The 25,377-nt window shown below is 37.3% G+C and overlaps 1 protein-coding gene across 4 annotated transcripts in view; it reads right to left on the minus strand.

Annotated features, from left to right (window-relative positions):
• Positions 1 to 25,377, minus strand: part of Znf704 (zinc finger protein 704) — a 214,618-nt gene that overhangs the window by 136,446 nt on the left and 52,795 nt on the right. For 3 of the 4 annotated variants that reach the window (XM_074068755.1, XM_074068756.1, XM_074068754.1), the window contains one exon: positions 20,240 to 20,478. In XM_074068755.1, the coding sequence (XP_073924856.1) occupies positions 20,240 to 20,478 (239 nt within the window). Of the gene's footprint in view, positions 1 to 20,239; positions 20,479 to 22,002; positions 22,121 to 25,377 lie in introns of those variants that run through there. The other variant, XM_074068757.1, reaches the window with a different exon arrangement.

Consider the following 25,377-nt stretch of genomic DNA (forward strand, 5'->3'; position numbering starts at 1 on the left):
GCAACTGCTGGTAGGAATCCAAACTTAATAAACTCTGAAAAATAATTTGGTAATAGATTTCAAAACAACTCAAAAGTACGCATACCTACAATGAGGAATATTTCTTCTCAGGTTCATCATTTGGAAATATAGAAGGATATACACAAGGCTTAGCTGCAAGATGGTACATGTAGGTGACATACTCTAAATGACCCCCAATAATTCCTGCCTCCTGGTATTCACACATTTGTATAATCCCTTCCCTAGAGTGTGTGCTGGCCTAGTGAAATTCATCTAACAAACTGAATCAATAAAGGTGATGGGATGGGATGTCACTTCTTTGATTAGGCTACAAAAGATGGTGTCTTCCATGTTGCTAGCAGATTCTCTCCTTAGCATGGTAAACGCATGAGATCCTTTTTAATACATCAGGAGTAAAGGACTACTCACGTCAGCTTTGCTGAAGTAAAGCATGTTGGGGTTACCTCCCTCCAGCCAAAAGCCACCTAGGAAACAAGGCCTAAAATTCAGTAGCCCTTGAGGAAGTGGATTCTACAACAATCACATAAGCTTAGAAATGGATCAATCCCTATCTGGGCTTTCAGATGAGACCCCCAATCCTGGCTAATACCTTAATTGTATACTTGCAAAAGATCCTACAGCAGGGGACCCAGCCATACCATGTCTGGATTCTTGACCCACAGAAATAGATGTGTGTTGTTTTAATCCAATAGGTTTTGGAGTAATTTGTTACATGGCAATAGGTAACTAATTCAGTTATCTACTGTGCTAATTGTAATAATAAGTAAACAGAAATTTTCCACAGGGGTATTTGTTAAATAAAAACAGTACACATCTATGATACATTACAATTCTTTATCTATTAAAATTATCTAGATGAATTAAAAGATCTAGATGAATCTAGATACATATTCATTAAATATGCTCACAATGTATTAATTACAATATATTTTTTAATGTTCAAAACGTGTGCCATGTAAACCCATCATTTGAATAAATATGCTTTTTATATATGCAAGTGTAAGGGAATCAGTAGTATAATAAATATCAAGATATTAACAGTAGATACTACTAAATGACTTGTTTATAGATGCTTTTTGTTTTCTTCAGGTTACCTATATTTACAAATTGTTTAAAATGGTTGTGTATTTCATTAAAATTTTTTAAAACAAATTTTTCTAGAATGAGCAAGAAGAATAATAAAAGTGATCACCAACAAAAGAGAATGGCACAATATATTAAGCAAGTTTTATTCGTTTCTTTTATTGATGGCTTTCTATGTGCCAAGACAAAAATGGAGAAGAGCTATTTAACTTGATCTGGCAGTAAGAAAGTCACTTGTTATGGAATACAATGCAGTGTCCATTAGAGGAAGAAGGATAAGTGATTTGTTCCTACTTGCCGAATGCACTGGATCAGGTCCAGTGTAAATAAAGAAATGGAAAACTTTCAAATGATGTGGCAAATACACCATACTGCATCACATATGGGCAGGATTCATTACATAGACATCTAAAATTATTACTTGACATAAATAAGAAAATTCACATTAATTGGACAAAACTGAAGTGAGAAATTTACAAAAATAAGAGGATCTATGTAATGAAAGTATAAATAAACAATGTGTACATATAACATACTGAAAGAGAAATGTATTATTTGAAGCAATCTTAATATTGTTGTAGTGAGTTTTGGCTCTTTGCTGTCTGGTTTGTTTTTTAAGAGCACAAAAAACATTAGGGCAGTGACTTAAGCTCCTTCAATTCTACTGGCTTTATGAAGAAATACACCTGTCCAGTAATCATTCATACTTTGACTTTACTGACAATTATGCAAAAGAAAAAAACAATTAGAGCAAGTTGATCATCAAAGAAATTAGCACATTTCAAAAACACTTCCAGGAAAACAGCTGATGAAAAAGACAACCACCCAATAAAAAAAAAATCTTTAGGAGACCTATCAAGGTCTTTTGAGCAGCAATGTGTCAGAGTGTCACACTGAAAGAAGCCAATTTAGCTGGGGCCAGTTTGAACTTAGAACTTCACACTTGCAAAGCACATGCTCTATGGCTTGAGCCACATCTCCAGTCCATTTTGCTCTGGTTATTTTGGAGATGGGGTCTCATGAACTATTTGCCCAGGCTGGTTTCAAACCACAATTCTCTCAATCTCAGCATCCCAAGTAGCTAGGATTATAGGAGTAAGCCACCAGTGCCCAACTCTTACAAGGTAATTTTATTTTCCCAACATGTCTAATTTATTCCCAGGAGAAAGTTCCGAACATGAAACTACAGCTCCTGAATGAAGGGATCAAACAGTAAAATGGACAAGGTCTTTGCAAACAAATGCACAGTTAATTACTGATTCTATTTGTCTGCATACACACCAAGCTGTGCCTGGGAATGAACCACCAAGTAGATATGTAATTAGTCATTTTGAGTTAAGTGAGCCATGGATTGTAAACATGTAGAAAGATGAAGCTACAACCACACTTGAGGCACAGAGTTGGACAGAAAACCTAGGGTTATTTTCCATTTAGTCTCCATGGCTCCATAAGTAGAACACTGAGGAACTTTTTCATATGGGTTTTATGAGCTTAAAAGGGAAAACCCATTGCATATGCATATGGTACCTGAAACGATACATGGGGCTAAAAGTGCATAGGGCAAACACTAAACTGTGCAAGTCTGTGTTCCAACCAGGAGGTGAAGGATAGATCTTATTTACTGGATGCAGCAAGCATCCAGCTGTGGAGGAATCTCCCCAACCTACACCACATGCACAGAGCTTATACGAATTGCTGCGGAGACAGGGAAGGACAAACAAGAAACCCGGCACCTAAAAATGAAGAAACAATGCAAATGAATGACCCTGGAGTTTCTGAATGGAGCCTTCCATTTTCTTTTTTTTAAAAAAATGCTGTTTGCACTGTTTTAATCGCATGGAATAAAAATGGAACTGTAACTTGTAATTTTGAGATATAAAATGCGAAACATAAAACAAGGGGTTATAAATCAGCTGGAGACCAATTAAAATACTTAGACTGTCATTCAAAAACATTCCACAGAATGTAATAAAATGCGTGGGTGGTTGGTTCTATTTTAATAACCAAAGCCTGCAGGAAGATGATTTTATTTCTTCAAACTACTAGCCAAATATATCCAGGACTGACTGGAACATCGAAAATACACTTTTACATTATGTTAAGCTACATAAAATGCCATGAAAAGCTGTGTCTGAACAGTGTTCTGACTCACAGGAAGGCTCATTTGAATGAGGTTAAACTATGCTTTACTTGCAGTATTCTAAGATACTGATAAACAGTATGTGTATAGTTAATGCAATAATTGAATTATATTCACAGTTATTCCACCATTGTATGATAAATATGAAATTAAACAATGTTTTATAGTGAGGGTGCACTGGAATTGCGGTGGGAGAATTAGGCATTATTCAGGGTGATTTGCACAACCAATAACTCCCAAATGTGTCTTGTGAGCAGAATAGGACTTAGTGGTGGTATGGACATTAACTACACACTGAAAACAACTTATTTTTGACTGCTGCAAAATCTGTGTCCTTTAAATGGAGAACTAGAACAATTTGCTCCATGTTGAAAAATTGATCCTCATCTACTGTGATGGTTTAAATATTAAATGTCCCCCACAGGTCTGTGTGCTCAGTGCTTGGTCCTGGTGGTACTGCTTTAGGAGGTTCTGTAAAGTTTAGGAGGAGGGATATAGGTGGAGAAAGCTGATCACTGGGAGTGTGTTCTTGGGGGCTCTGTCTTGTCCCTGATTTCACTCTCCCTTCTCTCTGCTTTAAGTCAGCCATGAATAATCTCCTGAGCCATAAACTCCTGCCACCATGACTTTCTGCCCAAGTGAGTGGAGTCAAGAAACCATGAACTGAAGCCTCTGCAAAAGTGAGATAAAATAAATCCTTCCCCTTTAAATTATTCCGTCAGTCACAGTGATGCAACACTAATACATCTAGAAAACAAAACCTGGAAATTACTGTTGACATTCCAAATTGTAGGTGCTATCCAATAATATACATAAAAAGTTGCAAAGAGGGGCTGGGGGCATGGCTCAAGTGGTAAAGCACCTGCCCAGCAAGTGCAAGGCCCTGAGTTCACCCCCAGAATTGCCCAAAAAATGCAAGGAGTCATTATTATACTATGCAGAAGCATTAAATCATAAATTGTCTTAGAGCAGAGCTGAATTTAATCTTTTAGTTTTTAGAGCTGGACCCTAAAGCAAATGCTGACTACTCCCAGGACTAGGTCATACTTAATGAATTCTAATGTCTCTTGTTTATCCATATGGAAGGGGTTTTATAAGCTTGATTAATAAGTGACCAAAAAAGATGACAAAAGTGGAGATTTTTACAATTTTTACCAAGGGTACATGGTGAATTGAGTGAAGTAGAAAGAATCCTTTAAAAAAAAAAAAACTTTTAGGGGATAGTCTTTTCTTTGTTTTCCAGACTTTGGTGCTTCACAACCCTAAAATACTACCAAAGTTAGGTACCAATATGAGGTTGCGAACATTTTAAGTTGTCCATGATTTAAATATTAATGACAACCTATCACCAGAATTTCATAAAAGCAAAGCCATTAGGCAAGTGTGTATGAGATGCACTATACTGCCTGGTTTTTCTATTAATTTCTAACTTCTAATCACCACTGCAGGCACCATTGTGGTGACTAAGGCTTATAATTCTTACTTTTAAGAATGCTACTATGATGTAACTGTAAGTCACATTATCAAACCATAAATATTAAATATCTTATCATTTAAGTAGTCTGACAAGTATATAAAACCTTACACTTTATCAATACAACAGTTAACTGGCTGCTATGGAAGCTTCAAGATTGGGGATCCACTTGTTACTTAACAGAGTACCAGTGCCTCTCAAGCAGTCACCTCATGCTTTTCTCTAGCACTTCTGGCTTGGAATGCTGCAGCCGTGAGGAACATGGAGAACAAACTGGAGCAATGGCATTCTTGTTCTCCAAAACACTGCCTGGTATCCCCCAGCTCACAGCCTGGAACCCATACCAACTCAGCTGTAGGATCTTGGGTGACAAGTTACTAGAGCCATAAACTCTCCATGGTTTCTGGAATCAAGGAGGACCCAGTCTTGGTCTAAAATAACAGGAAATGTTACTTGGGAATGATTTCACTCAACTAAGAGAAGCAAAAATCCTGAGTCAAGAAATGGACATTAAAACCAGATGCCATCTTTTTCAGTGTAGGGTAATTGATTTCCCCTTCCTCTTTAATTTTTAGAAGTTTATTTGTTTCAAGTGTTCATAAAGCACTAAAATAAGAAACAAAGATACGTTATTTAGTGTTCCCTCCATCAGACTGAGCATCACATTTTCCAAAAGGTTGCTCTTAATTCTGATTATATTAACAGCGGCCTGGTTTATGCTGGCATGGTCACATGACATGAAAACATTCCTGATTCTTCTGTTTAACTTTTAATTCTGATTTCTAATTGTTTTCCCCCACCTAAGGGTTCTTGCTGGGTTTCTCTGCATCTGCAGACAGCGATGCACACACTGGTTGCATTGATCGCCCATAAATTGCCACCTGCAACCGCCTCCCATCTTTGATCCTTTGCCATCACCAGTGATGATGTTCAAACAGCACTGTCGTGTTCTGACTGCAAAAACAAGTGTCCTCTTCAGTGGAAAAATGCCACATCCCAGCTTGGTGAGGCAGTGGTGTGCTTCCTAGGCTGGAGCAGAAAGTGGCATTTCTTCCTCTCAAACAAGAAGGAAAGCCATGCATGACAAGTGCTAAATACTGCCACACAAATGAAAATGTGGTAAAATATGAAAAATCAGTTTTTAGAAATGTTCACACCCACTATTCAAGCCCCAGCTCTTACCTTTTTCTTACACTAGTTTTCCCATAATTCAAATAATGGGGCAAAGCAGATGGTTTTCATAATGCTTAGGAGGTTCTTTGCTCTGTGAGATTTAAACTTGGCTTTTCCATAACACAACAGCTACCACACTGAGCTCAGCAGACAGCACCCACAGTAGAGATGCCTGACACGTAGCCCAGGCATCATTGGGACTAAGTGTGACACTTTCTGCAGAAGACAGAAAGGTTATGCATCTTTTTTATGTGAACAATTAGAAGTAATCTAATTATATTACTCAAAGTCTGGGAAATAAGGAAGCAACAAACATATCTGACCACCAAAGTTTTAGCTGTAGGCTCAGAAAAACTCAGTGTTTTTCATTTCTATTCTTGGAAGATGGTTTTTCTTTCCTTACCCATTAAGGCTGGCTCCTCTGAAGCTAAATAGAACCAAATGGAGTTTCAATAACGTGAAGACAAAACTCTACAACAAAGAGTGGGAGCCACCCATACAACTGACACTTACTTGGAAATTCAGGGAATTCAGCGTTGGTTTTGTCTGGGATTGTTAAAAAATAACAAAACAGAGCAACATCCTTCATGACAAATGCCTTTGCCATTAGGTCACTTCTAGATGTAACATCAGGCTGATACTGCCCACACACAAAGAATAATTTCTCATTTTTGCACACAGTTTTCCCATACTTCAAGGACTGAAGTGGAAACTCTAGGGCCTTGCTACATATGGTGGAGCAAACTTGCAAACCAGTGTGCTTTCATTTTTAGGATCAAAGGAAGCCAACATTAGACTCAGTCATCTCAGGTGGTCATGGTTCCACAGGAAATGGCAGCACCAAAATTCCAATACAATAATGTCTCCTTCTACTCTCAAGGATGACAACACAAAGGGTGACTCAATCTAGACAAGTGTGAGCCTTGGAACATTGTGCACACCAATGAAAAGCTATGGAAATCTGTTCCTTACCCGATGTGTTTGCTTTGGCTTCCTGCTTGTCCGGAGGGTAGGGAATAATTCTGGATGCCACATTCTGCTGGGTCCAATGGCTACTGTTTGTCAATGCTAAGTGGAGTTTTCCATGATGTGAAGAATGAGGCAAGAAGCTCGCAAAGCCAACTGTAATGGCTAAGAACCTAGTTCATTAGATTTTTAAGGAGCACTTCTCCAGTGAAGTATTTTTTTTTTCAATGATGAGGCAAAAAAAAACCTTACTGGGCTCTACATAGGAAAGGCCTTGGAACAGCTTATCATAACTGTTATTTCTAAGTGGGCATCAACAAATATCTCAAATTAACAACAAAAAATTAAATGACAAGAAAATGTGGTCAGTATATGTGCTAGTTTAGCTTCTGAATGTATCAGCTCTGCTCAATGCATTTTTGTTTGTTTGCATAAAACAGTTGATGTGCACAAAATAATATATATATATATAGTACATTGTTGTGTGATCCACTGATGAAAGGATATGACCTTTCTATGTCTATAACTGTAGTTACAAAAAATATTGCCCAATACTGGAATAATCAAACTAACACTTTGCAAACATAGGTTGAACATTTTAAAGTTACAGATGGCATTTGCTTCTTTTTACCTCTAGTCAATTGGTATGGGTCTTCCTAGTTTTGATGGTGTTTAGGGAGGATGAAACTTTCTTTTTTTCTCCCCACCCTGATAATAACTAAGGGAAGAACAGGTTACTCCACTGGCCTTAGACCAACAGCATAGGCAGAAAGGAAACTCCATGGCTAGCTGTAGAGCAGACAGGGCAGCCACTGATGTTCCCATGTGGCAGAGGCACAGGAGGTACCTGGATCAGTGGACACAAGGGACAAGGTCAGGGGACTTCTTTAAGATCAATGAGCAACAGGACTCCCAAATTCCTCCCTCCTAATCACCAGTTGTCATTTCTAAACTATTTTATCTCCAATGTAGAAATAACTCTTTAAGAGACCTCTTATTCTTTGAAATAGTATTTTTCTACAACTGAAGGTATATTTTTTCTAAGATGGGAATTTTACTCTACTTTGTTTAAACTGCGTACAAAGAAAGACACAGTTAATAGATGAATATGAAGGTAGGTTTGAGGCGTCACATATTGGTACTGAATCAAAATACATCTCTTTCAGATAAAGCATTTCTCTTCAACTCCAAATGTTAATTTTCAGGTTTTGACATTATCTGCAGATATGTGGAAAACATGACTGCACTGTTTGTTGGGGATGAATCAAAAAGGAAACTTGTTAGCCCTGAAACATAAACACGTCTTCTCCCAAAGACAATTCTTAAATATAGCTTTCATGGGTGGCAGTGCTTGCTAGTATGGTTAAGAGGCATAACGCAGACCAAACGCTGTGCTCTTCAGACCTGCCTCTCCTTATAGACGAGGTGCAGCTGTCTGGCACTCTGAGCGGCATGAGAGTGCTTTGATCATTAACACAACCTGCTTCTGTGAAGTTACATTGCATGTTCAAGGAACCAAGGTGATACTGTGAAAACCACAAAGCTAATGTATTTATCAACTGTGGTTAGAAAGAACAGTCCCTCCATAACGGTTCACAATGACCAGTATTTAAGAGTTAGTTTTGTGTTTTACTCAGGAGGCTTGGAAGAACTGAGTGACGTCTGATCACACCCAAGTCATATTAAAGATAAGTCATCCTGGTATAAACAATCCAAAGGAAGAAAAGTATGTTTCCAAATGGGATTTGATGAAACCTCACATTCTGTAGATGAAAGCCAGACTTCATGTTTTTTTTTTTAAAAATACAGGATACTGGATGTAGAAAACAGTAGATGACCTTCTAACCTGCAGTTATTACAAAGGGGAAGCAAAGTTAACCAATTCGTTATGGTATGCACTCTTTTAGGGGGCTGAATTCATGAGCGCCATAAAAGAAATGAAAGTTTGCCAAATCCAGTTAAAACAAATCATGAGTGAAGAGCAATCAAAATCTTTTATCATTTGGAAATTAAGCTATAGAAGCTTGCTTCAAGAAAAGCCAATATATGAAATCAAGAGATAGAGAGGTGGTTATTTACTTTAAAACAACGTATCTTAAAATGCCGAGCACTTCTAGTACAATTATGTCCATTATGACTTGACTAAGTTGATCTACATCCTGTTCTCTGGTGATGCTCTGACTGTCCATTTGATTTTTACTCAAAGTTTGCAAGCTTTGGGTAAAGCCGAACACCTAACTTCTTATTGCTAAAAGCATCTTAAATTCCACATCTCTATAACCAAACCCCTCTTTTCCCAGGGCCCATATCTACTTTCTTTTGTGTTGCCCCTGAATTACCTACTGCTTTGACTACCATCATGAACCCACTTTGTTCAATCAGATGCCAGGCTAGAATTTTAGAGCCATTCTCAGCATCCCAGCATCCTCACCAGGCATCCTGTCTTACTTGCTTTATTCCTATCAAGTTCTAAAGTATCTGCATCTCACCCTCTCCTGAGCACAGCCCCTATTCTTGATGCCTTTTTCTTCGTTAAGGTTTTACAATTGTTTCATCTCAGATTTCTATATATACCTCTTAACTATTCTTTCTGCTGTCAGTGTCAAAACTTGTATGCCCTTCTTCCTGACTTCCTCATCCCCACAGGATACCAGAGGATTTCTGAAATGCCAATCAACTAGTATCACTACTAGTTCTTCATCTTAAAGATAAAAATCTAATTCTGTAAGTTTTAACTTCACTCTCCAACCTTATCCCTTAATATTTCCCCATCCAGAGTTCTATTTATAGGAAAGGGAAACAAATAAGTTAGTATTTAAAGGAAGAATGTCACAACTGAAGCCAACAGCAAAACAAATCCTGTACTTAGGAGTCTTTAATATGTTATATTTGTTGCATTTCCTAGCTTAAAAGTAGTATGCATTAATTATTTTCTTACTACTGTATATACAGAAAAATCATGGGCAAATGCATTAAGTGTGATAATCTAAGCCTAGAGTATGTCTACTTGGTATGTCTGAACTTCCGTAAGGGTCACTACTGTGGGGAGCATCAGAGAATATGGAAATAGATAAAGAGGTCCTCTTAAACTGTGGGAAGGAAGCTCCTTTTATGTTTTTAAAGAAGCAGAACTCTAACCACATCCATTTAACCTTTCTTTGACCTAGATGAAGTTTAAACAGCTTTGTAATAATTACAATTGTATAAAACATCAGAGGAATCACTCACCCTTTAGGGGGCACACGGGAGTTACACTGCACATTTTCAACTAAGTCTAGTTCCAGATGCTCTAAATATTCCCTTGTCCTCACACACCAAAGTGCCTCCCTTCTTACTGAGGGTGCTCCATCCCCGCCCCAAGTAACCCTTAAAAACACTGATAAAGAAAGACTACTCTACTCCTAGTAGTGTAGTTAAGGCATTTTCTTTATGTGTGTTGAAGCAGAAAAAAAGAAAAGGAGAAACTGCTGCCTCCTAGATAAATGGTAAGTTGGGCTGAAATACAAAATGAAGCCCTGCTTTACTCTAAGCCTGACTGTCCACTACAGTCACCACTAGGCCAGTCACATGTGGTTTCGAATGTGCCTGGTCTGAACTGGTATGTGCTATAAAAATAAATATATAGCAATTCTGAAAATTTAGCATGCAAAAATGTAACATATCTCATTAATAACTTTTTATATTGATTACATGCTGAGATAATATTTGGGATATAGTGGGTTAAATAGCATATAGTATTAACATTGATTTTCACTTGGTTCTTTTTTCTGTTTTAAATGTAGCTATCAGAAATTATAAAATGACTTATGTAGATCACATTAAATTATTAGATAGTGCTGCTCAAATATTATTCTTTTTAAATAAGTAAATGACCAATGTCTTAATTGTCATTTTCCTTTTCATAATGGAAGCTGAGTACAGGTTCTTTATTGGCAGAGGGAGATAAGGAGTGAGAGAATCCAGTCACTTCTACCACCTGATTGTTTAAATTTTGGACAGATGTAGAAGAAAATATTTGTTGCCTCAAACCTAAATGTAAACCAATTCTGCAGAGGCAGTCTGTGCCATGGATACCACAAAAGCAGAATAATGGTACTCCAAGCGTTCTCACACATCCAACCCATACAATGAAGCCAATGACTTCACAATTGTGCTGCTGGTCCACCTGAGGTTTGGGTTGTTAAATTTTCTCCATTTTACTGTCAGAGATGATTTCCACAGAAAGACATTTGCCAATTATGTAAGTATTCTTTGGAGGTGATACTTGCAAATGTCTGAACTACATATTTTTAGAATTTTACTTCATAGATCTCAGTTTGATCCGGAGAACATATTCTTTAATGACATAAATCATTAATTAATATTTTAAAACATTAATGACTAAAATTCTAAATTCAAAATGCATTTCTAATATGTGGTACATTCTAATTTGGTACAAATCTGTGCTTAGACTAAAGAGTAATAACACACAACTATTGGAAATTGATGAATTTTAAAAGTATTTAAAATGAACACAAATAAGAGTATAAAGTTCTCCTTCTGTTCATCAAAAGAAATGGTCTCTAAACTGAAGAGAACACCCACAGAGTGGGAGAAAATATTTGCCAACTATACATCAGACAAAGGACTGATAACCAGAATATATAGGGAACTTAAAAAACTAAATTCTCCCAAAACTAATGAACCAATAAAGAAATGGGCAAGTGAACTAAACAGAACTTTCTCAAAAGAAGAAATTCAAATGGCCAAAAAACACATGAAAAAATGCTCACCATCTCTAGCAATAAAGGAAATGCAAATCAAAACCACGCTAAGATTCCACCTCACCCCTGTTAGAATAGCCATCATCAGCAACACCACCAACAACAGGTGTTGGCGAGGATGCGGGGAAAAAGGAACCCTCTTACACTGTTGGTGGGAATGTAGACTAGTACAACCACTCTGGAAAAAAATTTGGAGGCTACTTAAAAAGCTAGACATCGATCTACCATTTGATCCAGCAATACCACTCTTGGGGATATACCCAAAAGACTGTGACACAGGTTACTCCAGAGGCACCTGCACACCCATGTTTATTGCGGCACTATTAACAATAGCCAAGTTATGGAAACAGCCAAGATGCCCCACCACTGACGAATGGATTAAGAAAATGTGGTATCTATACACAATGGAATTTTATGCAGCCATGAAGAAGAACGAAATGTTATCATTCGCTGGTAAATGGATGGAATTGGAGAACATCATTCTGAGTGAGGTTAGCCTCGCCCAAAAGACCAAAAATCGTATGTTCTCTCTCATATGTGGACATTAGATCAAGGGCAAACACAACAATGGGATTGGACTTTGAGCACAAGATAAAAGCGAGAGCACACAAGGGAGGGGTGAGAATAGGTAAGACACCTAAAAAATTAGCTAGCATTTGTTGCCCTTAACGCAGAGAAACTAAAGCAGATACCTTAAAAGCAACTGAGGCCAATAGGAAAAGGGGACCAGGAACTAGAGAAAAGGTTAGATCAAAAAGAATTAACCTAGAAGGTAACACCCACACACAGGAAATCAATGTGAGTCAATGCCCTGTATAGCTATCCTTATCTCAACCAGCAAAAACCCTTGTTCCTTCCTATTATAGTTTATACTCTCTCTACAACAAAATTAGAAATAAGGGCAAAATAGTTTCTGCTGGGTATTGAGGGGGTGGGAGGGAGAGGGAGGGGGCGGAGTGGGTGGTAAGGGAGGGGGCAGGGGGGAGGAATGACCCAAGCCTTGTATGCACATATGAATAATAAAAGAAAAAAAAATAAATGCTCATGTGGAATTTGAGTAGGGGAGGGTTTGTGCCATGTCTTGGGAAGACAGCACCTCGAAAGCAAAAGAACAATGCCACGCTGTGAAGACAGGTGCTGTTGAATAGCCCTGCTTTGCCCTGCCAAGTGACCCCTCCCCAACCTTCAGACTCCAGAGACACGGGCACTCTGAGTTTCTCTGTGTGCAGCGGTCTCATTCCACGACCTTGTACCATTCTTGGGAGAGGTGGGGGAGAGACAGGTAACTATTGTTTTGGTTTATAGACTTTTTTGGGTGTGTGGGGGGGTGGGGAAAGAGTATAAAGTTCTCTTTCAAATACACATGTGAGAACTTCATAAGCCAAATTTGTGTCACAAAACACAAGCTTTCCTAAGTTACATATAAGAAGATACAGACAAGATCAATGTTATCACTGTGAGAAGAGACCTCCTTCAGAACACGGGAGGATGGAGTAGCAGCTTACGGGCATTCAAATTTCAGAAACCACCTACAGACACTTGACAGGAAGAAACAGGTATTCTTAAAAATAACAAACGGAAACCTTACCATTCCATTCAATGAAATTTGCCCTGGAGTCAGGAGGGAGACAAGAATTACTTCTCTTTCGAGTGGTTTCAGATCTCAAGTTTTTCCTGGCAGGTTCTGTCTCCATAGATGATTGAAGACATTGTAAAGAAAAATTTCAGCTGCGTGCTGATGGCTCTCCCTTGTAATTCTAGCAACTTGAGAGACTGAGATCAGGAGGATCAGGGTTCAAGGCCAGCACAGGGAGAAAAGTTAGTGAGACTCCCATCTCAACAGAAAAAGCTGGGCATGGTGGTATGTGCCTGTCATCCTAGCTAAGGCAGTAAGACTAACATAGGAGGATCGAGGTCCAGGCCAGCCTGGGCAAAAAAAATTAATAATAATAATAACTAGACTCTATCTCCAAAATAACCAGAGCAAAAAGTGCCAGAGGCATGGCTTAAGTGGTGGAGTATCTGCCTGGCAAGCCTAAGTCCTGAGTTCACTCTCTGCCCCCAAAAGAGTAATTTTGTCTCTGCCTAACCTTGATTTACTTGTTGACTTTAGTATTTAAATCACCAGCAAGATGGACATGCTTGTGTACTGACAGCACAATGTGCTGCCTTAAGTCATAATCTTAATTATACAGATTCCTACCATCTCACTGTCCCCATTCCTCAGGCTACATGACTGACTTGTGTTTTAGAAAGAACGATCTAAGAACTGGTAGAGTGGCTCAAGTGGTAGGACATCTGCCTAGAAAGAGCATTCTGGTTGCTGTGTAGCAAACAGACAGATTACAGCAAGAAACTGGAGGCGATAGTTAGTTGCTGGCTTGAGTTACTGAAATAATGAGAAGGGACGGAAGTGGATCAAGGTTTCTTAGAAAAGAGATTTGTTATAGCTACTCCAGTGGAGATTGCTTCAGTTCTCAAGAGGAGGTCACAAATTACATAGTATTAGCATTTCTCCAGCATGGGTAAACACATTTATATTCCCTAACATATTTTTTAAAAAAGAAGATGTGCTATTTTAAAGAGATGTTTTAAAATGTTAAAGTGACTTTTTTCAGTAGTTTCCTATCAGTACTCCTATCAAACTGTTTTCAATAGTCTCCTATCAAACTCTGGTTTGGGACCCGAGAAATTTCTATTGCATTTCAAACTTAAACATTTTCTTCAAGAGCTGGTGGGGTTCTCATAATTCGGAAATAAAAGAGCAATCTTCCTTGTCTCTTTTAATTTCAAACTTGCCACAGGAGACCTTCCCATCCTATAAGTAGTTCATTGTATGTAAAAGATAATGGAGAAAATACAGACACCAGCATTGAAAATGATAACCCAACAAGTCCACAACTTCTCACTGTACACCTAAAACGTGGCTTATGGCTCAGGTCACTGTAACTCTGAACACAAAAGTTGTTTCTGATTTTCTTTAAAACTATGTGATTTTTCAGAAGGGCATCCAATAAGAAGAAGGTGATTTCATTTTATCCAGCAAGTGATAAATATGACATCACTATATTTTAAAACCCTGCAAAACAAACACTACCATATGGTTTGTTTTCTTCCAATGGCAGTCAACTAACAATCTGTGGTATTCTAATAAACTGCTGTTAGGTCGAGGAATATTTTTGGCCAAATTTTTCTTTTTTCTTTGTTATAACTGGTTTGCTAATAGATTTCTTCAGCTTTAGGGTTATAATTAGAAGACAGTTATTACTTTGCACAAGCAAATTGTAATTGCTGTTTGGGTGAAATCCAACAAATTTAAGCATCAGTAACACTAAAAAAGCAATGTCTGACAAAAACAGAATAACAAATGTTATACTCTATTGATCTAGTTTATCTAATTATGTCTACCTGACTATTGAATTTGTTTTAGAGGCTGGAGAACAAGTGATATTAAATATCAGAATTATCTGTGTATTGGAAAGTCTCACAGTCAACAACAAGAAGAAACTAATGTTCTCCCATAAACAGTAATGGAAGTGATAAGGAACAAAAATTCACTTGGCGCCAGAAACTTACTCAGGTCTTACATTTGTTCAATGTATGCTCTTGTGCAAGTCACTTAAAATCTCCAAGTCTGTTGACTCATTTTTAAAATGGGAATTATGGTACCTAACAATAACAGACTTTTATCAATTGTCTTCATTGTCTAGTTGCTAAATTTGCTTCCCATGTCTGCAGGATTTCCTACCCATATATCCTACTTTAAAAGCCAAACAGTCCATTTGCAGGTCCCTACCTGGCTATTTCCTGACCTGGTTCTCTAGCCTTCCAGTGACTCTGGGAGCTACATGATAGTCTTTGAAAAAAAAAAAAAATCCATCCTTTGTCAAATTAGCCAATTGTTTTCTATTGCTCACAATCAAGAAGTTTTTTTTAATGGAGATTATTATCACGTAATTTTTAATTTTTTTATTAGGATATATTCATTGTACTGGGGGGTTCATTGTGACAATTCTGCATAGGCCTATATTGTACACTGGTTAGATCATACTCACCATTTCTTCCCCTTGACCCCTACCTGCCCCACTTCAAGCAATTGCAAGAGGTTTCACTGCTCTGTTTCTATAGGTATTTGAAGTCCATCAACCATGTTCCTTCACCTTAATCTCCTTCATTCACCCTCTCCCCTTCTACAAGTAACCCCAACTATATCAACGTTTACAGTCCTGCCTTTTGTTACTAATTTCTAAGTCAATGTTCAAAGGGGCTTCTCAATGTATCCTACTGTGCGTATATTTCACTTAACCAAGAAGCTTTACTTCTACTACAATAAAGTATCTCAGATCTGCCCACTTCTTTTTATCACAACTGTCTCCCTTTAGTCCAAACTCCCATAATAGCTGTTCTGCATTAATGTAGTGGTATCATGACTGGTGTTCTCATATCCACTCCTCTTCCCCTCCAACCCATTCTAAACCGAACAGCCAGTGTGACACTTCCTAAATACAAATGAACTCATGTCATTCTCCTCTACAAAACCCTTCTTGTCCACTTCAAAATACATTTAAAAATTTAACACAATCAATATAACTCAAAATGCCTGGCTCCTAACTACCTCTCTAACCTCAAGTGTCCATCAACTGATGTGTACATAGATAAAATGTGCTGTATCTATGGAATGGGGGTATTACTTGGCGATAAAAAAATGAATGAAATACTGACACATGCTATGCTATGGATGAACCTTGAAAACATGCTGTCTTTAAATTCCCATCTTTATACTCTCAAGATTTATTTTCCTCGACTCTCCATAAGGATCAATGGAGCTTGTATTTTTCCCTAGAAATCTTAAAAATACTTAAGACTACATAATTATAATTAGCGGATTTCTTATTCTCAATTCACAATCACTCTTAGAGGTGGCTGAGTTTTATCTTTTGTAACTAGGCATTCCTAAATTAATAAATGATGAAACCTTAGAGATCAGTCTTTCAGAGATTCTTGTCCCTATTGTTCGCACCAACACTTTCATCACTTGTTGCCCTCAATTCAAATTCCTGCTCCCAAATATTCTTATACTTTGGGAAGAATCTTCTTTCTGTTAATGATAGCTCTTGAGTTCCGAAGAGAAGCACTGCCTGCATGGGTATACTTTCAGTCTTTCTGATTTAGTCTTATCCACTGTAGAACACAGATTTTGAATGCATTCACGCACCTCAAATCCACCCCCTAGAAAAGAAAACACTGTATTTCCTGTAATAGTGATCAAGTCTAAGGATAGGTGGACTTTCCTACATTAAGATGGTCCCTACCAGTACCAGGAAACTCAGGAGAGACAGTTTGTGTTCTTTCCTCTCATGACTCAAACGAATTAACTATGGGATCCTTAGAGAAAGAATCGTTCATTGCTATTTTTCTTTTATTCACATGTGCATACAATGTTTGGGTCATTTCTCCCCTCTCCCCCCCTCCGCCCCGTCCCTCTTCCCCACTACCCACCTCCCTACCAGGCAGAAACTATTTTTCATAGAAAGCTCAGTACTCTCTTAAAAAGCAAAGACTCCAGGCTGAGAGAAATGGCTCCCCTATAACCCCAGTAATTAGGAGGCAGAGATCATGGTTTGAGGCAAGCCAGGACAAAAAGTTAGTAAGACTCCCTTTCCAACCAGCAAGAGGGGCGTGGTCCCATGTGCCTGGGATCCCAGCTCCATGAAGCAGGGATAATATCTGAGGCCACACCTCAGACACTCAAGGATGTTTCTCCTAATAAAATACCTGCATTCTTAATCCTGTCTTGGCATTTGCTTCTCTGATAGCCCAGACTAACACATCAAGAGTAACAAATTTGTACTTTCTGAAACTAACAAGAAAATTAGGAAGTGTTACTTGAAATTAGCTACTCTCTGATTCAACTGAGTGCCTAGAAGGTAGCATGCTCTCTTACGGCTTTTGCCAAGTACTAGGTTCATTAAATAAACATCTGGCGAATGGAGGCAGGAGATGAAATCAATAAAATTCAAACATAGTGAGGTGTAGTGCTTAAAGTGAGAAGGGGTTCCCTGACCTCCCTAGGGGTATGGAAAAGCAAAAAAAATAATGTATCTATTGCTTTCCTTGTATAAACTATAGAAAATAAACCTCATATTTCTTTTATAATAAACTTTCAAGTTTCATTTTATGAACCATAGAAGGTAAAGCTCAACAAAAGTCTTAAGAGTCTTCAGAGACACTGGGAATAAGAAAAAGATGAAATGAGAAACATTACAGGGAACTTATTTTAAACTGTGGAGGACTTGGCACCAGAGACATTCGATTGGCCTACACCAGCTGTCCTGCCTCTAAGAATTGGTCATAATAGAATGCCTAAAGTTAGGGGACAAACTGCACTAATCATGTGGATAGACATATACATATAGAAAACATACATGTATTCATTATATGTTTTATAAGACATAAATTCCTTATACAATAAAGTTTACTACATTGACAGATTTATTTCAACTTCATATTTTATATACTGTCAATAGTTATATTTCTCCTTAATAAACAAAAAGAAAAATCTTGTATCTTTCTACCCTATTAGATAAGAGTTTCTTTAAAACAAAACAGTTATCTACCTGGATAGTAGTGGAAAGTTGTCATTTCCTAAATAACTTAATGATTAGAAACAAAAACAGAAAAGAAAGTTTGAGAGTTAGATAAGTATACTACATAATTTAATTCTCTCATGACCATTAAATTTAAAAAAGCAATTAATTTCACCAACTGCTGACGTATTTTTAATGGTTAAATTTTTACTACAGCAATGAATGAAAACAAATATATTAGTGGAGACCCCAAACAATGAAGCTTTAAGTAGCATTTCCTATAATGAATTAACATAGCTAGACTACACCTTGTCATTGGAGAATCTTTTTTGTATATAAAAAACCCAATTAATTTCCCCCCACTGTTTAAGAACCTCACAGTAACACTGCCTTGAGTCATGTACTTTTTTGTACGTTCAGTGAATATAAGGAAATGCAAAAACATTCTGCATACCAGAAACAGAAAAGGCAGAAACTATTTCCTTCTTCCCTTTTTGTTGTTTTTCCTAGAAGTCACTGCACATAAGATGAAATTAAAGAACAAAGATATACCTAAAACAATCTATGGCAACTTGAAAGGATTAATTCCAGATTTTCAAACATAACAGTCTGATGAAAACTTTACAGTTTTCATAGACTAGGTACTATGGATTTAAAAATTACACTAAACTTAACACTGAAAGTCTAACTTCCCCTACAGGCTTAGGAAAAAAATAAAAGCATAGCTCTTTACATTTCAAATTGTTTACATGGCATTTGTCCTGAGTCAACCAAATAACAGGTATGAATTGAGGTGCCTATGAGGTTCATGGCGTGCTAAAACTTTTCACAGTAAAAGAAACTAATTCTTAATAATTTGACATGTATATTATATGAAAAAATAGAAAGGCAAATCATTTCAAGTTAGTTCAAAGTAATGAATATAAGAAAACTGTCAATTAAAACAAAGAGAACTATAATTTTAGAAAGTCTGAAAAATTTGGTAGCAGGATGGAATATATAATTTCCTAGAGAAAATACTCACAATTTAATATAGAAAGAACTAAAAATGCTAATTCCAAAAAAGTGAACAGGTGGTAAAGGGTAATTTATTCCTTTTCCAAAGAATTGTTTTCTTAATTAGCTGTCAGGAATCACTTGAACGAATACAGAACTTCTCAAACCATTGCTTTTAAAGTTTCATTTGAAACAATTTTTGGCAATGAAATGTGGTACGCATATTAAAAATAAGCAGCCTTTCATGCTACAGCATTCACATTCTTTTCTTCATCAGACAACTATTTATGGAGTCTCTAGAACACACCTAAGCATTGTTCTAGTGCTAGGGTTATAACATGAACAGAAGGTAAGACAAATGTCAAATAAGCAAGTGTCAAAGTTTGTATGCAGTATTCCACTCTGTCACTGTGCTATATTATCGCTGCTACTGGATATGGTTTAAATAAAATTATAATGTAATAAAGGCCTTTGATATTTCAGGTAAACGCTCTTTTAAAGGTACATCTGTCTTAAAAGGGTTACCATGACATCAAACAGAGATCACCCAAAGTTTTTACATATTTTAGTGTTTAGACATATTTAGACACCCATGGCCTGAGTCACATATTCATTTTTTTAATGCTTTAAAAATGTAAAACTATTCTTACTTCACAGGCCACACAAAAAGAGGTGAGGAGCTAAATTTTGCCTGAAGTAATATTTTTCAGGTAGATGCTTTTAAATGCTATCAAATCCTACACTTCATACTTCATTCTTACTGTATGTTTTGCACTTATTCTTTTGTTCTTTATTGTTTTTCTGCCAAAATCTAATAAAAGATTTCATTTCTAGAGCTACAGTAGTTTCAACTGTGGCAGACTCAAAGTCAGTTCTGAAGAGCAGGGCTACCTGCCCTAGTTCATAAAAGCAGTAGAAAACACTTCTTTGCAGAAAACCCCAGTAACACTCATGCTGCTGAAGAGACATGACAGAGATTTGCATGCTCTCCACCAGCTCCCCAGGCGGCTGTACACAAGATCTAATGTTCCCTTACCTTGCTGGGGGGACGTCAATATTGGAAGAAACAACTTTTCGCTTTTGCTCAAGGAGACAGATGGATCGAGTATTTTCTTTTTCATGGTCAAGAACCCGGTGGGCTTTTTTGGTGTCTGCTGTTTTCACATCTTCCTCCATGGCCAAGGGGAACAAGTGATGAGATATTTTTTTACTAGAGTCACGTTTTAAGTCCTCTGATTGAAATGTGAAGGTCATTTCCCGCTTAATGCTCCCCACCTGTGAAATGAAATACAGACACTCTTACACAAAACACCAGCTTTGCCCGACTGTCATAAGACAGACTATAGACTCTCTCCTCCAGGTTTGTCTTCAGGACTTCACTGTTTAAATTATAAATACACAATTAATGCAGCAACTGTCATAATATAAACAAAAAGCACCACAAAATAAGCCTTTCTTTAAAGGCTTGAAAGCATAAGACCTCTATATTTTTATATATCAGGTTCATTATCACATGTAGTAGAAGAGAACCAATATACAAAGCCAAACTTTATCTCTATTAATACTGATATTACCCATATTCTGCAGTTCATAAAGATTTTTTTACTCAAGTGTACTTTAAATTTTAATAAAATTTCTCCAAAAGCCATATAAATTTTCTTATCATTTTAAGCTAAATATAAAAGGTGTAAGACAAATATAAAATTAAAGCTCAGTGAATTGAATCCTGTTATGTCTGAATTTGTGATCACTGAAAAAGGAGATTAAAGTTAAAGAAAGGTTTGTATAAGGTAAATGCTATTATAAATAAAGTTTTGGAGAAGACTACTCAAGTCCTAAGAATATAAGGAAGACTTGGACTTTATAACTTGAGTCATCAATGGAGCATATTTCAAAATATGCTCACCTATAAGTCATTTCACAGGCCCATAACACAATCTATCTTCTCTTGTGGAATCAGTTTAATGAGTCCATTTGTGGAATCAGTAACTTTTCATCCACTCAAATAGAAGACATACTCATTTGATTTTTTTTTTAATTTTAGGTAGAAGAAAAAGAAAAATGACCTTGATCAGACTTAATTTACAGAATCGATGGCCATAAGCCTAAAGTGTTTTCAGAATAAAATGAGAGAAAATACGTGTTCCTTAATAGCAGGGAGTTTAGTATTAATTGCTAGAAATTCTCAGACTACAGGAAATCTCAGGAATACCTGTGTTAAAATCACAGAACCTGCCTACATATAAGGATTTCCAGAGCCCAGGGATGACTTATGCTCAGAAACTACTTAACTAGCACACGTGTTTCATATGAACACACAGAGCTCTGAACAGGCTCCAACCTCCCCTCTCAGTGGAAGGAAATCACCATTCCATGGTTTTTCTGGTAGAGCTACACCCAGCTCCACAGGAAAATGTCAGTCATAAGCCAGGTGCGCGGGTGCATGCCTGTGAGCAGAGGTAAGAGGATCATAATCGACAGCTGGCCCTTTTATTTTTCTTGGAAAAATAAAAGGAAAATGAACTGGAGGCAGGGCTCAAGGGGTAGAGCCTATACATAGTAAGTACAAGGCCCTGAATTCAATCCCCAGTACTGACCAAAAAAAAAGCCTTAATGAAATAAAATAAGGGTCAAATAAAAATGGGTGTTTGCTTTAAAATGCTAACCATTTTTATGACATCAATATACAAAAGAAAGGAGTAAAAAAATACTTCACACTTCCAAAATGATAATGAATGTTCTATAAAGACATAGTTTAGAAAATCAACAAATACAATTACAAATATCTTAAACACCCACCACTAATCAATATTCTCAGTGACTCTGTGTGGATGTGGGGTGACAGGAAAATGCTTTTCACTTCTGTACCAGCCCTTTCCCAGTCAATGTTGCAATAGGAATACTGTAAACATCAGCAAGAAAAGGAGAAAACAAAAGCTTCGATCTTGGTGATTATCAATAGCTCTCCTAAAGTGTCAAGTATTATATTAATTAAACATGTAAATTGTCAACAGTACTAAGTTGAAACCATAATTGATATCTATGCCTCCCTTGGCAGTCAACTGGACTGACTGAGTGGATTCCAGCCAACTTTTAAAAAAGGGGGACAACATTAGAGGAAATCTAGCTTTCAGCCTCACGATTTTATCAAGAAAAATTTGAAGCAAGTAAATATAAACAGAATGAATTTCTTACAGAAAGATGATGTCATATTGTATGCCATGTTCATGGCCAAGGCTTCAAAATAAAACAATATTAGTAATATCCAACAGTGTCAAATTATAAATCTTATAAAATATTTTTAAACAACCTAATCTCCCAATAGATTAGAGAATTTTAGCAACGGAATGGATTTCAAAGACAAATGAATCCAGACTCCTTGTTTAAAAGCAGAATTACAACGCCTAGAAATGAAAAGAGGACAAAAAAATAATTGTAGGAATGAGTAAGCAATTTTAGGTCAATAAGCACTGAGGACAGGTTAACACCCAACTTTTACAAATAGAATCTTCTGAAGAAGCAAAAAGTAGAGAGATACTATTTATATGAGATTTCTAGAAAAGGTAGATCTACAGAGATGGAATGCAGACCGGTGACTATCTGAGGTTGGAGGTAGGATCAGGAGCTGACTACAGCTGGGCACAACAGAGCTTTGGGATGTGATAGGAATGTTCTAAAACTAGACTGCAGTGATATCTGTATAAAACACAGTTTATTAAAATTCATTGAACTGTATTCTTACAATGGGGTAAATGTTAAGATATAAATTTTACCTCAATAGGGATGCAAAGGAAGAGGAGAAGGAAGGGGGTGGGGAGGAAAGAGAAGGGAGAAGGAAGAAGATTAAGAAGAAAGAAGAGGAAGAGGAGATGGAAGAAGAGAAAGAGTAGTAGTAGTGACTGGTGTAGCGGTAACACCTAAGAACACCTGGACCAAAAATTTGGAAACTGTGATGTAAAAAGGCAGTCACAAAGTCTGTGGGTCTATTTTATTTTATTTTTTAAAGGCACAAGTGGTATGGCAACCCAGGCTATACAAAGTAATTGTATTGTTGTAACTGCACAGGTTAAGATGGGGCTAACATCCAGCCCCCATTCCAACCAGGGCTCCAGGCTTCCTCACTCATGTAAAAGGGACCTTTTTCTGATTCATCCACCTGGAGAGGAACGTTTTATATTCATCTGCCCAAATCAGGCACTTTATTCTCCCTGAATTTGCACTATGCCCTGGTGACAAAATTGTTCATGGTGATTTGCAAGGCCTAGGTTAAGTTAATTTCCTTCTTTAAATCTGGTCTCAATTAGGTGACTCATGAATATGTATACGAGCTGACACTCATTAATGGAAGAGTTGAGGCCACACTGAGAAATCACTCCATGCTATAGCTCTTAAACAGGCAAAAGGCTCATTGATATAAGAAAGCTAGAAAGAATAAATAAAAATTTGACTGGCTGGAAAGAATCAACAGTTGAGTCAAAGTTGGTAAGTGCAAAAAAAAAAGAAAGAAAAGAAACAGCATATATATACAGATCTAATTCCTCGGGTTAGCGAAGATCTGCCGAGGAAAGATCAACAGTTACATGAAGAAATACTCACATTCTTATCCATCAAGGACATGCAGGGAGGATATGAGGAAAGGGTGCAGGAGAGTGAATATGGTAGAATATTACACACTCATGGATGAAAATGGAAAAATGAGACCTGTTGAAACTGTTCTAAGAATGGGGGAGGGGAGACAAAGGAGAATGATGGAGGGGGTGAATTTAACTAAGATAGATTATAAGCACTTTGTAAATGTCATAATGTATCCCCAGTACAACATAAATATGATAATATTTAATAAATAAATAACTCAGTTTCCTATAACAGGAAAAATGGAAATGCAAATCAAAACAATACTGAGATTTCACCTTACCCCAGTCAGAATGGCTGTCACCAAGAATTCAAAGAACAACAAATGTTGGTGAAGATGCGGGGCAGATGAACCCTTATACGCTGTTGGTGGGAATGCAAATTAGTACAGCCACTACAGAAAACAGTTTGGAGGCTCCTCAAAACATTAAAAGTAGAACTACCATGTGACCTGGCAATGCCACTCCTGGGCATATATCCAAAAGAATGTAAATCAGGATACAATAGGGACACTTGCACACCCATGTTTTTTTACAGCATTATTCACAAGAGCCAAGCCTTGGAATCAGTCTAGATGGATAAAGAAAATGTGGCATATATACATGATGGAGTATTATTCAGCCATAAAGAAGAATGAAATTATGGTGTTCGCAGGAAAATGGATAGAAATAGAGATCATGTTAAGTGAAATAAGCCAGGTTCAGAAGGACAAAGGTCTTATGTTCTCCTTTGTATGCAGAATCTAGAGCTAAAATACATATAAATATATGCATATATATATGTATGCACACAAAAATATGACTGCAACTGGGGGGATTGTCTGGGGGAAAGGATGAGAGAGAAAGATGTGGGGGGAACAATGCTGAAATACATGGTATCTATGTATGAAGGTGGCACAAGGCAAATCACTGAAAGCTGTTGAAAAATAGGGGTGGGGGAAAAAGAGAGCAATAGAGGGGGTTAATCTGACCGATGAACATTACATGCATGTGTGAAACACCATAGCGTAACCCCTCTGTGTACAATAAACACACGCTAATAAAAATGCACATTAAAAAAAGACAAGAAGCTTCTCAGAGCTGCTGGGTTCTGCCTAAGTAACAGGAAGGGAGCACGGCATGGGTGTGTAGGTCACAGCAGGCTCTACTGACACGGATGTTCAGACTTGTGCTGGTGCTCATGTTGCAGGAGCCTGAGTCAGTCACTCTCCAAACCTCCCGATTCACCTCCACCTTTTGTTCTGAATGGAGAAAACAGGGAGAAAGAGACTAGAAGTCGTCCTGGAGAGCCTTCAAGACTCATCCAGGGAAACTGGAGATTCACTCAATTGAAAAAATTTTAGGCTTGAACCTAAAATTTGAGGAGGGAAAGGAAATGTCCAGATAAAACCAACAAGCAGGAAGCCCTGTGAGGCAATGCATGGAGAAAGATAGCAAGACTATAGATAAGTACTTTTCAGGGGAAAACACAAGCAGAGATTTTTGCAGCAATCTTAGTCTAGATTTTGGAAGGACAATTCTGTGTCCACACTAGTAAGATGGA

The sequence above is a fragment of the Castor canadensis genome, chromosome 3, assembly GCF_047511655.1.
Source record: "Castor canadensis chromosome 3, mCasCan1.hap1v2, whole genome shotgun sequence".
Lineage (NCBI taxonomy): Eukaryota > Metazoa > Chordata > Mammalia > Rodentia > Castoridae > Castor > Castor canadensis.